At 40.7% G+C, this 17,561-nt stretch overlaps 1 protein-coding gene across 1 annotated transcript in view; it reads right to left on the bottom strand.

Moving 5' to 3' along the window:
- The window catches only part of Cenpi (centromere protein I), a 59,185-nt gene extending 42,910 nt beyond the window's left edge, over positions 1–16,275 (bottom strand). The window contains exons 1-7 of the mRNA XM_059250400.1: positions 16,164–16,275; positions 14,652–14,883; positions 12,818–12,955; positions 10,352–10,470; positions 9,954–10,061; positions 1,907–1,955; positions 1,571–1,617 (exon numbers count right to left, since the gene is read on the bottom strand). Of these exons, the coding sequence (XP_059106383.1) occupies positions 1,571–1,617; positions 1,907–1,955; positions 9,954–10,061; positions 10,352–10,470; positions 12,818–12,955; positions 14,652–14,880 (690 nt within the window). The 5' untranslated portion in view covers positions 14,881–14,883; positions 16,164–16,275. The remainder of the gene's footprint in view (positions 1–1,570; positions 1,618–1,906; positions 1,956–9,953; positions 10,062–10,351; positions 10,471–12,817; positions 12,956–14,651; positions 14,884–16,163) is intronic.
- Positions 16,276–17,561: the final 1,286 nt, after the last annotated feature.

Here is a 17,561-nt window from a genome sequence, read left to right as displayed (position 1 = left end):
TCTCAAAAAAAGTAAATGAATAAAGTATACTCATCTCTGAATTAAATATCAAGGAGTTAAGACCAAGAGTGAAATCAAGAAAACAGAAAAGAGGAAATACTAATTTAACAGGAACACCTGATCATCATAAATCCTGCAAATTCATTAGGAAGGCCAATGAAGCTTGCAGTATGCACTGTAACCCGTTTTTCATATACTTGCTGTCGCTGATTGTTCCATCTTCACAGCTGCCCTCTCTAGTGGTATACAATAGTCAAGCAGCTGGACACAACCAAAGTAAGTCTTCAAAAATACCAACTCAGAACTGAGCAAACACATGTCAACAAAGAACATGCCTGGCCAGCACGGAGACCTGAGTTCCATCCCCAGAACCCAAGTTTTAAAGTCATGTGTGGTGGTACATGTTTGTGGGTGTATATGTTAGAGAGGCAGAGACAGCTGGATCCCGGGGCTCACTTGCCATTCACTTGCCTAGTGCACTTGGCAAGTTCAGACTAGTGAGATGCCCCGTCTCACAACAAAAAGTGCATAGGGACTGATTAAATGGCTCAACAGGTAAAGACAACTAGAGCCAGTCTTAATGACACGAGTTCACTCCTTTAGACCTGAATGGTGGAAGGAGAAGACCAGCTTTGGCAAGTTGTCCTGATCCCCATAAGCACACCATGGCACATGCTCACTCACACATCTATAAAACACACACACAGAGTGAGAGTGAGAGTGAGAGTGAGAGTGAGAGAGAGAGAGAGAGAGAGAGAGAGAGAGAGAGAGAGAGAGAGAAGATTCATACACATATAGTAGACAGACAGACAGACAGATAATGTGGTAGATAGCTCCTGAGGAATGACATTCAAGATTGCTCTCTGGCCTCCCTGTATACTCATATATACATGTGCACCCTTGTAAACAAGTGCATACACATAAATCCTAACTTTGGAGTCTGGGGATTGTCTCAGTGGTAGAGTTCTTGCCTAGCATGTATAAAGTCATGGGTTCAGTCTGTAGCAACACACACACACACACACACACACACACACACACACACACACACACTCACACATGCACACGTGCACATGCACACACAGTAACATGTACATACACCATTTTTTTTAAACAACACATATTATTGCAGACACCTTTAGGACTTATTGTATGGCTGACAACTTATCTTTTGGTTAAAAATGAATATATTGGGCCAGGCAGCAGTGGTGCATGCCTTTAATTCCAGTTCTGGGCAGGCAGAGCCAGGTGGATCTCTGTGAGTTCGAGGCCAGCCTGGTCTACAGCACGAGAGCCAGGACAGGCAACAAAACTACACAAAGAAACCCTGTCTCGGAAAAAAAAAATGAACATATTGTACCGGAGATTGATCCAAGGCCTCATGCATACTAGGCAAGTACTCTACCACTAATCTATACCTTGAGTAGCTTTGATTTTCTGTTTTGTTGACTGAGTTCTCAGAAAGTAAGTTCCTTTAAGCTAAGACTCACTTAGCTTTGTATCTCCAAAGCCTAGCTCAATACCTAGCTCAAAGTGCAACTGGATACGCTAAGGTATTTTCTACACTCACCATTTTGGCCTGAAGATCAAGCAATTTTCTCACGCGAAATGGTTTGACTAGAAAACAGAAAAAAGAGGTTCTAAGCATTTGCTTCAGCAAAAGAAGTCAGTTATACTTAGTGACCAGGTAATTCTTATAATTTCTTCTTACAACACATTAAAAATATAAATACCTCTTTACTTAAGCCACTATGCAGATGCTCTTAGATAAAAGTACTAAAAAAACAATTTTTAGAAAGTGAGAGTGGTCATATAAATAGTGCTAATAGTTATTTAAGTTTATAAAGGACCAAAGCACTGCTGATTCTATAGAGTATACGTAACATGACCGGAACGAAATACTTACCATTCTCTTTTTTAGTCAGTAAATATAACAAATGGCAAACATGCGGGCACTGTTAAAATATAAAAAATAAATAAGAAAAATGACAGTGTTATTTAATCAAAATATACTCAATGTTATCTGAACAAAATAACACCGTATCTTCCTCAACTGGCAATCATATGCTACCTAAAATGACTTTAGGGCTTTATTGAACAATAGTTTTACAAAGCATTCTCTTATTACACGATAGGCTGAGTATTCCTTATCAAAAATACTTGCCACCAGAAGTGACTATTCGACCCGAGCTATTTCCATGCACTTAATGAAAAAGCTATAGGATGATACATGACACGAAATTCACTGGTGATTTACATACACCCGATACAGACAGCTTGGAGGTAAATTTAACAATGATTTTAATGTGTCTGTGTTTTGACTATGGCTTGTTTCATAAAGCAAGGAATTTTCCACTTTTTGTCTTTGTGAGGTATATGCTCACATATGTGTACAAGTACCTGCATCCCTGCATGTGCACACTTGTGAGACCAGATTTTGAATTGTTGAATGCTTTCAATTTCAGATTTTCAGACTAGGCATGCTTAAACCTGTATGTGACAGTGATGTTTTGGAAAATAGCTTCAATTGGCAACAAGATGAGTAAAAATTTTTGTTGGCCATTTATTTAATTTTTGAAGATCTATGTTTAATATGTATGACTGCTTGCGTGCATGTATGTATATGCACCACATGCCCACCTGGTGCCCATGGAGGCCAGAAGAAGGTACTGGATCCTCTGGAACTGGAGTTATAGATAGCTGTGAGCCATCTTGTGGGTGTTGGGGACTAAATCTAGGTCCTCCACAAGAGCAACAAATGCTCTTAACTGCTGATTCATCCCTCCAGCCCAATAGTTTTGTTTTAAAATATAAAAACAACATGGACAATTTTGAACAAAATCTTGACAAAAATTTCCTTGGAAAAAGAAAATGTGGTATTTATACACAATGGAACTTTTCAGTCATAAAGGAAAATAGCATCATGTTACTTGCAGGAAAATAGATGGACAGGAGATATTTGAGAGAATTAAGCCAGTCTTGGAAAGATGATATTATGTTTTCTCTCATGTGTGGTTCATAGATTTTTACATAGATACATAAAATCATATACATATATATGACTTGAAAGTAGAAGCAAAAATGTCTAGAGGAACCAAAGCAAATTGATTAATGAGAGGGAGGGTGAGTAAAAGGCAAGGTAGGAAAGTATGGGGGAACATGTTCAATATGTAATATATATAATATGACATGTTAATAAATATACATGTGTAATATATGTAATAAATATATATGTAATATATATTTATGTGACACAGCACCATGTACAATACACAGATACAATGAAAATTTTCAAAAAAAATTTTTAATTATATGTTCCTTTTAGTACTAGAGTTCATATTTAGTAAGATACAAAATTAAAACTTTTATCCTCGGGGCTGGAGTGATGGCTCAGAGGCTAAGAGCATTTGTTCTTCCAAAGGACAGCAGTTTGATTCCCAGCACACAACAGAGTGGCTCCCAATCATCTGTCCCTTCAGTTCCAGGGCATCCAATGCCTACTCTGACTTCCTTGGACTCCTGTATGCACACAGTGCACATATACACAACCAGGTGCACACAAATACACATTTCCCCACTTTAAAGCATTTTATTCTACTGCTTATTATTCAAAATATCATTTTCAGTGATATCTCATTTTCCATTGGATAGATATAATTTTTTATGCACAGGACTCTACACATGTTGAGTAAATGCTCTGTCTCTGAGTTCAAACTCCTGCCAAATATACCATAATTTAAGTAACGACTTGGTCTACAGTCTGGCAAATAGAACCCACTCAATACATTTTTATTAAATTATTGAGACCAATCTTCACTTTTAGTGTCCAGCTGCTGACACTTGGTAAAGGGTTTGCCTAGCATGCACAAAGCCCTGGTTTTAAATACAGATTTGGTGGTCTAGATCTGTAATCCCAGCACTCTGGTGGTAGAAACAGGAGGATCAGAAGTTCAAGATCTTCTTCAGCTACATAGTGAGTAGGAGGCCAGCCTGAGATACATGAGACCTTGTCTCAGACAGACGGATGGATGGATAGATAGATGGATGGATGGATAGATGATGCATGCATGCATGCATGGATGCATGCAGGCCCCTCCCATTCACTTATGTATTGTCTACAGTTACTTTGAAACTACACCAGTTGTGACTGAGATAGTATGGCCCTCACATGTAAAATAGTTACTTATGGGCCTTTAAGGAAAGTTTTTCCACACTTGCTCTCAATGATCAAAAATGAAAAAGCCAATTATAGCCAGGCATGGTGGTTTACAACTTTAATTTCAGCACTTGGGAAGCAGAGGCAGGCAGATCTCTGTGAGTTCAAGGCCAGCCTGGTCTACAGAGCGAGATCCAGGACAGCCAGAGCTAAATAATGAGATCCTGTCTCAAAAAAGAAAAATGTCAACTATTTAATGGAAAGAGAGAAGCAACAGAGCTGGCAAAAAGGCCTAGCAGATAGAAGCTCATGCTGTGCAAACCTGATGGCCTGATTTTGATCCCTGGACCTAACAGTAGAAGGTAAGAACCAATTCCCAGACCCCCAATCTTCATATGTTCACTGTGCTAAGTGCGCATCCACACTCACACACATAAATCATACTCACCCATATGCAAGCACATACACACACATGCATACAAACAATAAATACATGAATTTCTTTAAAAAGCAACACAATGATACTCTTTAAACAAACTGGCATATTAGTAGTAGTTACTCTATAGTCTGAAGTATAGCAAATTCTATACTGCTTTTTCTGCACTTAGAAATGGATTCAGATGGACTCTATAATTTTAAGATGAAAGAATTTAGATTTCGGTACAAATTCATTACCTCACACCCCTAGGATATGAACCATTAGCAACACTATTCATCATGTTGAGTACAAAATGTGCACCACACAATTGCTGGCCTGAGGCTCCAGCCAGTATTATGGGGAATCTGGCATTCTCCTTTAATCACATCTAGAAAGGAAAGCTCCATATGCAGCTCAAACATTAGAGTCGCATTGAAGGCAAATATTTCACTGCCACATCTGAGTCACTATAGAGTCAGAATCCTATCAAATTCTATGAAAACGACTTTTTAAAAATATTACTTTTAAATGCTAAATCCTGCTGCTAGCGATGGTGACTCACACCTATAATCCCAGTACTGAGAAGGCAGAAAGATAACAAATTCAAGGTTATCTTGTACTATACAGGATACTCTGTCTCAAACAAACAAACAAACAAACAAACAAAAAACAGAAAATGGGGCCAGTGAGAGGGCTCAGCGGGTGAAAAGCATTTGTTGCTCAAGCCTGATGACCTGAGTTTCATCTCTGGGACCACAGTGGAAGGAGAAAACCAAGTCCTGAAAGTTGTTCTCTGACATTCAGCTGCTCACCAGGTTAGGGTACACACCCCCCCACACACATATGCGTAATAAACCCAATATAATTTTCTAAAAAAGAAAAAAACCTTAGCGCCTTTCCCCTGTTTGTTGAGCTGGGTGATATTTACACAAATGTAATTACTTAGAAAAAAAACTTTAGGGGCTGGAGAGATGACTCAGAGGTTAAGAGCAGTGGCTGCTCTTCCAAAGGTCCTGAGTTCAATTCCCAGCAATCACATGATGGCTCACAACCATCTCTAATGAAATCTGGTGCCCTCTTCTGACCTGTAAGAATACATGCAGGCAGAGCACTGTATGCATAATAAATAAATAAGTAAATCTTTAAAAAAGAAAAAAAAGCTTAGAGGGGCTGGGGAGTTGCCTCAGTAGTTAAGACTGCTTGTTGCTCTTGCAGAGGACCTGGGTTTGATTTCTACCACTCACATGGCAGCTCACAACTGTCTGTAACTCCAGCACAGGAGACCTAAGGTTCAGTGGTTCAAGGTACTCCTCGCTCTTCCAGAGGACCCAAGTTCAAGTCTCAGCATCCATACCAAGCAACTCACACTTTCTATAACTGCAGCCCCAGGAGAGCCAACACCCTGTTCTGGCCTTTGAGGGCTTCCACACATACATGGTATTCATTCACACAGACATACACATAAATACAAATGACAAAATAAATCTTAATAAAATTAAAACAAGCCAGTTATAAAGACCACATATTATATGGTTCCTTTAATTTTTACAGAAAATTAAGTAATGAACATGTTCTAAAATTGACTATGCTGATGAATGCATTTATCTATGACTACACAAAAAAACGAGTTATATGCATTATCTTGCAACTTCTGAATATTTTTAAAACATGGTTTTGTTAGCTGTCTTTATTTCTGTTGTTGTGATAAGACACCATGACCAAGGCAACTTAGAGAAGAAAGTGTTTATTTAAGGCTCACGGTTCCAAAGGGTTAGCCATGACCATGATGGCAGGGAGCAAGGCAAGAGGCATGGCACAGAGACACAGAGACAGAACCATGAGGCAGAGAGAGAGAGAGAGAGAGAGAGAGAGAGAGAGAGAGAGAGAGAGAGAGAGCGCGAGCGAGCTAATTAGGAATGGCATGGGCCTTTGAAGTCTCAAAGCCCACCCCAGTGACATATCTCCTAATCCTTCCCAAACAACTCCACCAACTGGGAGCCAAGTATTTAAACATATGAGCCTATGAGGGCCATTCTCATGCAAACCACCATACTGGCCTCAAATTCACAACCCCCCTGTCTTAACCACCTAAGGACTGAGAATACAGGCATATGCCATCATACCATGCTTGAATTGTATAAATAAGTGAACTGCATGGTATTTAAATTACATATCAATAAAACTGTGGGTTTTTTTAAGCAGCCAGAAGAGGTAAGGTGTATGACTCAGTAGAGCACTTACCTAGCATGGAAGGGGTGTAAGGCTCTGAGTTTGACCCCAGCACTGAAAGAAGGAACAAACTAACAAGTTCAGGGTAAAAAACCAGAAGGAAAAGAAAATAAATTACAATTGGACCAATTCAATAATACAAGCAAGGAGCCAGAAGAATACTGTGGTATCATGAGACTTTAACTTCATAATACATGTAGAAAAATCAATTTTCAAGAACCAGATCCAGAAAAAGACCTTTTCAAAGAGTTTCCCCCAAAAGATTTTAACCTCGCCGGGCAGTGGTGGCGCACACCTTTAATCCCAGCACTTGGGAGGCAGAGGCAAGCGGATCTCTGTGAGTTCGAGGCCAGCTGGGTCTACAGAGCGAGATCCAGGAAACCCTGTCTCGAAAAAAAAAAAAAAAAAAAAGATTTTTAACCTCAAGAATAGTCTGAAGGCATATTTTTAGGTGAAGGAAAATGATTTGATATCAAAGGTGTAAGATGCAAAAACAAATGATGGGCAAAGCTAAACACACATGAACTGTAAAGACAGTAATAACTGCATGCTAGAAATCCCAAAACCAGGATGCTAAGGCAGGAGGATCATGTGTGTGAAGCCAATCTGGGCTAGCTATACAGAAAATCTTATTTCAAAAAAAGCAAAAGCTAAAGCAAAACCAAAACAAGATATGCTAGATAGTTTTATGTCAAGTTGACACCAGCTAAAGTCATCTGAGAGGAGGGAACCTTAATTAAGAGATTGCTTCCATGAGATCAAGCTGTAGACAAGCTCAATACTCTATGGGGCATATTCTTAATTAGTGATTGAGGGGGGAGGGCCCAGCCCATTGTGAGTGGTGCCATCGCTAGGCTGGTGGTCCTGGGTTCTATAAGAAAGCAGGCTGAGCAAGCCAATATGGAGGATTCCTCCATGGTCTCTTCATCAGCTCCTGCCTCCAGATTCTCGCCCTGTTTGAGTTCTTATCCTGACTTCCTCCAATGATGAGCAGTAATATGGAATAAACCCTTTGCTCTACAAGTTGCTTTTTGGTCATGATATTTCGTTGCAGCAACAGAAACTCTAACTAAAACACAAGATACGAATAATACCTGATTTCTGTGTATGTGAAAGCTAGAGAAGAGTGGCGGTTTGAACGGGAATGACCCCCATAGGCTCATATATTTGAATGCTTGGTCCCAGTTGTTGGGACTGGTTAGGAAAGATTAGAAGGTGTGGTCTTGTTGGAAGAGGTGTGTCACTGGGCTTCATCCTGCCTCTAGTCTTTCTCCTAACTCATACTATTTGGCACTACTAGACACAACCCCTATAGAGCTGCTTTCAACATACTGTGTTTAAAACGTTTCAGTGATTATCTTACTGAATAAATAAAGTTCAGGCTGGCTGTAGTGGAGCACACCTTAATCCTACTGTTCCCAACACAGAAGCAGGTAGATCTCTGTAAGCTCTAGGATAACCTGTTCCACATAGAGCTCCAGGCCCGCCAAAGCTACATAGTAAGACCCTGTCTCAAAATAAACAAATAACTTTAACTTCAACTTCTAATCAAATAAATAACCTCTACAATCTATTCTCAACCCATGTTTCCCAGTCATACCAACTACTTTCACCTAATACCAACTTCAATTAAGTCAGGCTGGTCTGTATGTAAAGTCTCTTAAAAAAACAATTTACAGATCTCAAACCTTTGCCTCATAACAAATATTTCCTCCTGTCAAATCCCTGAATCAAAGAGCATGGTGGCACACCAGTACTAGGCAGGTAGAAGTAGGCAGATCTCTAAACTCAAAACCAGCCTGATCTACATAGCAAGTTCCAAGCCAGCCAGAGCTTCATAGTGAGACTGTCTCAAAAACAAAACAAAATCCCAAATCCAATTCTTCCTCCCAAGGCCCAGCTCAATGCTTACATCTTTTATAATGATGTTACTAATCACTCTGATTTGCAGGGTTTCAGTCTAAAATACAGCAGAGTAGTTACAATGTTTATGTTATTACTTTGCTGTCTTTCATAACTGAACTCTTTTTTTAAAATGTGTAGGATGTTCTGTCTACATTGTTTGTCTATGTAGCACATGTGTGCAGTGCCCTGCAGAGGCCAGAAGAGGGCATATGAGCCCTTGAAACTGGTTACAGTGGATCAAAACTGTCTAATTGAATCCACGCCCCCTGAAAGAGCAGCCACTGCTCTTAGCCACTGAGCCATCTCTCTATCCTCATAATTCAATTCTTGAGTTGTTACCTTCATGTGATTTCTTTAATTCCCTTGCTACATTTTTTCATTACTGAACTACAGAAAGCTAAATTTTTAGCCTAGGGGTTGGAGAGATGGCTCAGTGGTTAAGACCACTTGTTGCTCTTGCAGAGGGCACAGGTTCAATTCCCAGTACCCACATGGCAGCTCACAACTGTGTATTAACCCTAGTTCCAGGGGATCGAACACACTCTTCTGAACACTATGGGCACCAAGCCTACAGGCAGAACACAGACGTACATGTGAGCAAAACATTCATACACATAAAATAAGTAAATAATTAATAAAAATAAATTCATTCCTACCTAGTACAAGGCAAGAAACAGGATGCAGCATGAACTTTAATAAATAAAATCAATGCATGAATTCCATTCCCAAAGCCAAGAGGAATTCAGTTAGGTATGTGCCTTACATGGTCTATAAAATTACTGTCCTTGAAAATCCTCTAGGTGGCTAGTAGATTGACTTCTTGGCATTACTGATGTTTTTAATAGGAATAATTATGCTATTTAATCAAAAATCAGTCCATTTGCAACTTGTGAAATGTTATGTTCTCCTCATGGGTTCTGATGTAGTTTTTGCAAGGTCAAGAAAATTGAGAGTAAGCCACCCAAAGGACTCTGCTGACATGGTTTAAAAGTGAAAATGGCAATCACCGAGCTCAATCAACAAAACTCTATCTGTACCATTATTTCTTTAAAAGAAAATATAGCAAATACCACAGATTGGTTAATCTGTGAGACAGAGCAGCAAAGATCTCTGCTGTGTAATTCTTTCTACTTTCTGTATTCTTGGTACATCTTAAAATAAATATGGAACACACATTAGGGGGCATAGCAATAAACAGAAAAATAGTATTTGACTGAAGCTCAATGCTGTTCAGTGTTTACTTACCAGAGCATCATCTTGCAATGAAGCAAAAAAGAAGCCATAGAGCAAATTAATTTGCTTCTTATGATCAATAAAGTCAAACATCGCAACCAACCAACGATAAAAAAGTACCTGTTGACAGAGAAAATACTGCCTTTAGAGAACGTAAATAATTGTTGCAGAAGAGCTTTCATCTCTCCTCAGTGCTACTTTAAAAGCTTCTTGCACCAAGTAGGATAATAGATTTTTATTTCTTAGTAAAAGTTTCTGTTTGAACAGGGTCCTTTTATCAAGCTATATTGTTCTGAAACCACAGGTTATGCACAAAAGGCCACTGCCATTACTCCAGAAGTGGCTCTTCTTTGCTAGCCCTTAAGTGGGTTCTGAAGGACTTATCGTCGAAGTATCTGAAAAAAGATTACCTTGGTATTACTAGAACACTTGCCAACACAGAGCCAGGATACCGCCTTAACCACAGAATCTTCTGATATGAGAGTTTCTGGAATCATGCACTTTAATATCCGTGTGTTTATAGCATTCCCTGGAAAGCAGACCAACTCTAAATTAAACTGAAGTTCAGTGTCTCAATTGTTCCTTTACTATGGTCATAACTCTCTAAAACAAACTAAAAAGCAAATTATTCAGTGTGTGTACATGTTCATGTGAGTGTAGATATGTGTACATGAAATATGTATCTGTGTAGAGGCCAAAGTTGGATGTTAAGTGTCTTTCTGAATTGTTCTCCACCTTACTTTTTAAAAATTATTTTTATGTTATTATTTTATATGTATGGGTATTTTCCCTGCATATATGCCTGTGTACCATGTGCATGCAGGGTCCACTGAGGTCAGAATAGGGCACTGGATACCCTGGAACTGGAGTTAGAAACAGTTGTGAGCTGCCACTGAGTGCTAGGAATCAAACCTGGGTCCTCTGGAAGAGTAGCCTTAACCACTGACCCATCTCTCTAGCCCCATCCACCTTACTTTTATTTATTTTATGTGCATTGGTGTTTTGCCTGCATGTATGTCTGTGTGAGGATGCCAGATCCCCTAGAACTGGAGTTACAGACAGTTGCGAACTGTCATGTGGGTACTGGGAATTAAACCCAGATCCTTGGAAGAGTGGCCAGGGCTCTTAACCACTGAGCCATCTCTCCAGCACCACTTACTTTTTGAGACACAGTCTGTCAATGAACCTGAAGCTCACAGATCCAGCTAGATTAATCCTATGGATCCTGTGGTCTCCATCTCCTCAGTGCTGGGATTACAGGTACATGCCTCTGTCCCTGGCTTGCTGCTTTCTTTCTATCTATGCATGGGTACTTTATTTGCATAAAACATGTGTATCTGAGGCAGAAGAATGTGTTAGATCCCTAGGACTAGAGTTACAGAAGGCTGTGAGGTGCCATGTAGGTACTAGGAATTGAACCCAGGTCCTCTGGAATGCAGCTAGTGCTCTTAACCACTGAGACATCTGTTTAGGCCCTTGCCCTTGGCTTTTAAGTGAGTAATGGAAATTCAAACTCAGGTTCTCATTCTTGCATGGCAAGTACTTTGCCAACTGAGCCATCTCCCCAGCTCCTAAATCAAATTATTTGACCCAAGTACATCTATTATAAAAAGGAGGTTAAGGGACTGGGTCTGGTGGCACACGCCATTAATCCCAGCACTTAGAGGAGGCAGAGGCAGGTGATTTCTATGAGTTCGAGGCCAGTCTGGTGTATAGAGCTGGTTCCCAGACAGCTAAAGATACACAGAGAAACTCTGCCTCAAAAAAAATTTTTTTCGGGCTGGGGAGATGGCTCAGAGGGTAAGAGCACTCCTTGCTCTTCCAGAGGACCCAGGTTCAATTCCCAGCACCCACATGACAGCTCACAACTGTCTGTGGCTCCAGTTCCAGGGAGTCTGGCACCCTCAAACAGACAATATACCAATGCACATAAAATAAAAAAATATTTAAAAATTTTTTTTTTCTTAAAGGGCTGGGCATGGTGACTCATGCCACTATTCCCAGAACTTGGGAGGCAGAGGCAGGTGGAGCTCTAAGTGTGGAGGTCAGAGGACAACTGGTGGGAGACTGGGAACTGGCTCTCTCCTTCTACTGTGTGGGTTCCAGGGACTGAACTCAAGTCCTCAGGCTTGCAGGCAGGTCTGAGGAGTCAGCCTGTTAGCCCATACACATTAAAATGAAGATAAGCTAGCCTGAATGTCTAAACATGGATGAGAAAAAGGTACAAGCAAAAAGAACACTGATCAGGTGGTATTTCTCAGCCTCTCTCCTACCTCTAACCCTAACCAATGAACTTAGGACAGGAAACGCAAAAGAGAAAAGCTTCTTGACTGCCAGGATCAGAGATGCTGGAATGAAGACAGTATAAATAGGAACCTGTCAGATACATACATGCAAGCAAAAACACTCCTACACATAAAACAAAATAAATAAATAAATAAATTTAAAAAAAAAGCCTGAGTGTGGTGGTACATATAGGATCAAAGCCAATTCAAGACCAGCCTAGTCTACTTAGTAAATTCCAAGTCAACTTCAACTATCTTACTGTGTCTCTGCGTGTGTATGTGTTTCTTATGCTTTTTTCTTTGGGTTTCTCTGTTTGCCTGTATGTTTTGTTCTATTCTGGCTTGTTTATTTGTCTGTTTTCTAAAGAGAGAGAAAGAAGGCGTGGAGTGGGATGGGTGGGGAGGTGGGGATGAAAGATGAAGGAAGGGAAATCATGGTCAGAATATACTGTATAAAGATTATTTTCAATAAAAAAAAAGACACAGTACATTTCCTTTGGAAAGAAAAAGACAAAACAAATAAAAACAAAAAAACTGCCTAAAAGGCAAAACTACTAGGAAATTGATGACTAACGTATGAGGTCAACATACCAAACTTGCCACTGAGTGCCACATTTAATAAAATATCAATTGCTTCTGGAGCTAAGCCATTTTTCCAAGCCACATTTTCCACAGTTTTCAAGTGTTTTTCCAAGACCTTATCTTTATTCAGTGAAGCTTTCTTGGGACCTGGAAAAAGAAACAATATTAAACAATGAGACCGTGGAAATTCTTTCAGTGCTCATCCTCAATAATTACAACCCAGGGTCTTATGAAAGGAATAGATTTATGCAATAAATGTCTCCCTTTTATAAAACAAAAAAATAACAAACAAAACACCTTCAGAGCCTTTATTACTCAATACTTAGCAACAATAGAATCTTCAGTGAAGAAAACTTCCATCATGCCCTGACAAGAAGTATATGTACACACACACACACATATATAAAACATTGAACTTAAATTAAGACCTCTTTCAATATCAGGACAATTCCCAAACTCTAAAGTGCAATGAATTACCTAGAAACCTTTGTGTATCTACATGAGTGTATGTGGGCACCTATTCCTGAGCCATGTATAAGTATGTGTTTGGAGGACAGAGGTTGATGCTAGGGATCTTCCTCTATCACTCACCACTTTTTTTTTTGAGACAAAGTTGCTCACTGAACTTGGAGCTCACCAATTTGGCTAGACTATCTGACTAGTAAGCTACAAGGAGTCTCCTATCTCTGCCATCCCAATGCTGGCATTACAAGCACATACACCATGCCATGATTTTCACATGCATACTGGTAATTTGAACTCAGGTCCTTATACTTGCAAAGCAAGTACTTCTTCAACTGGGCCATCTCCTCAGCCTACCTAGAAGCCATTAAAGTCACAGTGCCAGGTTACATCCCATACCAACAAAATTCGATGTCTAAGATTAGATGAGAAGTATTAGCATGTTTTAAAAGATTCTGAGGCAATCACAGTGTCTGCCAATCACTATGCTGGGAAGATGTTTTGTCTACAGTATATAATATATTGTCATATGGTAAATTCTCAATAAATGATAAATGACTATTAGATAAAAATTTGAATAAACCAAAACATCTTCCCTTTAAAAACATCTTAAGGCTGGACGTGGTGGTGCACATCTTTAATCCCAGCACTTAGGAGGAAGAGGCCGGTGGATCTCTGCGAGTCTAAGGCCAGCCTGGTCTACAAAGTGAGTTCCAGGACAGCCAGCATAATACAATGAGACCCTATCTCAAAAAAAAGTCTTAAGAAAAAAGACAAGAATTATTTTTGGACAGGTTCCCACTATATAGCCCAATCTAGCCTTGAATTTAGGTTTGTCTTACCTCAGCCTTACCCCCAGTGTTGGGATTACAGGTGTGTCTGCCACTACATCCAGCAATTAAGACTAAAATATTTTTAGAGAGAAATAGGACTTTCAGGGCTTGGGCTGAAGTTGTAGCTCAGATTTGAGAGTGCTGGGTTCTATCGCCAGCTCCACATAAACCAGGCATAGTAATGCATATCCGTAATCTCAGCAATCAAGAGTTAGGGACAGCTGGGCAGTGGTGGCACACGCCTTTAATCCCAGCACTCGGGAGGCAGAGGCAGGCAGATCTCTGTGAGTTCGAGGATAGCCTAGTCTACAAAGCCAGTTCCAGGAAAGGCGCAAAGCTACACAAAGAAAACCTGTCTCAAAAAACCAAAGAGTTTAGAGACAGTCAGACTGGGAGTTCAAGGTTACTCTCAGTTACATAGTAAGTTCAAGGCCAGCCTGGCTGGGATACATAGAGTACCGGTCTCAATAAAAAAGTTTAAAAAAAAAAAACAACAACAACAACAAAAAAAACCCTGCACTTTCATAAGGAAACCAATCTGCCTTTACCTTTCTGAAAGTATCCTACTGCAATTTGCAGATCATCTTCAGCTTGACCATCAGTGTGTTCAGAATCTTCCACGGAATTGCTTTCTTTCAAGACACTCTTCGAATTGCCTGATTTATCTTTTACCTTCCAGGCTAAGAGATTGGTCTGAAAACTATTACTACCTTGAGAAATTCTGTTTCGTAGCTGGGAGCTTCTAGTATTCCTTTGAGTTGCCATCACTGTATACATGTTCTAGACAGGAACAAGTACCAAGTTACTATTAATCAGCCAGAGACAATGACCGTATTTGCCTGAATTCCCACATGCAACTAGTATTCAATGACAAAGAACCTAGGAGATAGAGCCTATAGGCTTTTTTAGAAAGCCCTTGACCTGAACAGAAATAGATTAATAACTTGCCAATGTAATATATATCAGCTAAACTGGCCCTTTTAAAATGGCTACATTTTGTAAGTACAAAACCATCCCATCTCATAATTGATATCTTTTTCTACTCTTATTTTATCTACCCCTCCTTGATTTTGCTTTCAATCTTTACACTCTCTTTTCTGTTAGTACTATGTTAAAACTGCACAGTTAAAAAAGCTAACTAGTACCCAGGGTAGTAACATTATCCATTTATTAATTCATACATTCAATAAGTAATTACTGTGTATCATCTTTATGCCAGACATAAATCTAGTTACTAGGGTTGTAAAAATAAAACATCATGGTACCAGAATTCATGAACCCTACACTGGGGGACGAGGGTTATAAGCCAATGAATCAGTAAGTCATTAGTGCAGTGAAGTGACAGAAACGGGGTGGAGTAAGTATCTAATTTTGAGTAGGTATTCAGAGAAAGCCTCATGAATGAGAATGCCCTCCATAGGCCCATATATTTGAATACTTGATCCCCAGTTGATGGGACTGTTTGGGAAGGATTAGGAGGTGTGGCCTTGGAGGAAGATGTATCACTGGGGGTGGACTTTGAGGTTCAAAACGCCACACCATTACCACGTAGCTGTCTGCCTTGTGCCTGTGGATAGGATATAAGCTCTCAGCTACTGCTCCAGTGCCATGTCTGCCTGCCACAATGATGGTCATGGATTCTACTACCCCCTGGAACAGTAAGTCTCAAATCACACGCTTTCTTTTATAAGTTGCCTTGGTCATGGTGTCTCTTCACCAAGAAAGAAAAGTAATTAAGACATCCCTCTAAAGTGACCTTTAAGGTAAGATCTAAGTGCCAAGAAGGAATGTACCATTTGAAGGTGTGGTGGAAGAGTATTTTATGAGAAGAAAAAAGGAAAGCATTCAAGCAAGAAAGAACTTTGTGTATTAAAGAAAACACATCAACACCAGTGTGAACAGTGTGGAGAGAAAAAGGTAAAGTGAGAGAAGTCTTGTAGACAAAGAGTAAAGACTCTGACTTTTCAGTATCAAGGGAAACTACAGGAGAAAGAAAACATAAGACCATTTTTTTTCTGTAGGTAGAAACTAGAGTTCATGAGTGTTGAGAAAACACTTACCAGGCTTTGCCAAAGAAAGCAGATGACTGGCCTGCAGTAGGCCTAAGTTGTGTAAAAAAGACTCATGTGTCCTATGAGATGCTCGATTCAGCAGCATATATACTTGGGTAGACTGTTAAAAAGAAAGAACAACAGCAACCAAGAATTAGACACAGGTATGAGGGAAACCAAGAATGACTAATAAGGAACCAAGACTGGCTTCTAAGTTTTTATCTTCAAGTGGGAAAATCTATGGGAACAGATAGAATGACATTCAATCTCTTTCCCCTAGAAAAGATGAGACCAGAGCAAGAGAGCCCGTAAGTTCAAGTCTAAGGGAGGGGAGCATCCTACATAAGGGCCAGGGAGCAGATTATGACCCCACTGGGAAAACTGTTGCAGCGCCTCTTGTGGTTCAAGTCACAGCCCGCCCACCCCCCCCCACACCTACCCCCACCCCCGCGCCGCACCTAACAGCGAAATTGGCAAACAACTCCCCGACCAGGCCGATTCCTGGGACCACAAAGGAAAATCTGATCCCAGCTACCCACTTTATAGTAAGTCTCACCCTCGAGGGCTGCGGTATTCCAGAAGATCTCTGTGCCTCCACCCCGAGTCCAGCCGCGCAACCCCTCACCTTGAGAACCTCTGTGACCACTCGGCCTCCAGAGCCCAAAAGCCGCCTCTGAGATTCAAAGGCGCCGGCCCCGCCCCGCGCATGCGCTCCGGAGGAGGCCGCGACTGCGGAGGAGCGAGTTCAACGGAAAACTAATTGGTTTGAGTGTAGCTCTAAGGCGGGAGGTGGCGCGCGCGAGAGCGGAAAATGACGCGGCTCGATGACGCAAGCGGCTGGCCTCGCCCACGGAGGCCTGGGGCGCGCCCCAGCCGGCAGTTGCTTTTGAAGTCAGTTGAGTGATTGGCTGCGTTCTTGGTGTTCTGAGAAGGTTTGCATCAGTCATTCTGAGTGAAACCGTGCTAAGTGGCTTGGTGTTGAATTTAAAGCAGTCAAGTGTGGCATTCATTTGGCCCACATTGCTCCCAAATGCCAGGGCTTTGAATCTGCAGAAAAAAGTGAAACTGAAAACTTGACAATAAAGGCGGCTTTTCCCCATGCTGTGACTTAAAGGGTCTGTCGCTTTCCAGTGGAGTTTGTGGGAGGGCGGGGGTTGGGGGGAAAGAATGAACAGTAAGAGGAAACCACACGATCTGCCTGCTTTTGACAGACGATGGATACAATTAACTTAAATTTACTAGGAACAGTCCTGTGGTGGTGGCAGCGGCCCACGCCTTTAATCCCAGCACTCAGGAGGCAGAGGCAGGTGTATCTCTGTGAGTTCGAGGCCAGCCTTGTCTACAGAGCGAAATTCAGGACAGGCATGAAAACTACACAGAGAAACCCTGTCTCAAAAAACCAAAAAC

Source organism: Peromyscus eremicus, chromosome X (assembly GCF_949786415.1).
Source record: "Peromyscus eremicus chromosome X, PerEre_H2_v1, whole genome shotgun sequence".
NCBI classification, from domain to species: Eukaryota; Metazoa; Chordata; class Mammalia; order Rodentia; family Cricetidae; genus Peromyscus; species Peromyscus eremicus.
This window is presented reverse-complemented; position numbering and strand designations above follow the sequence as displayed.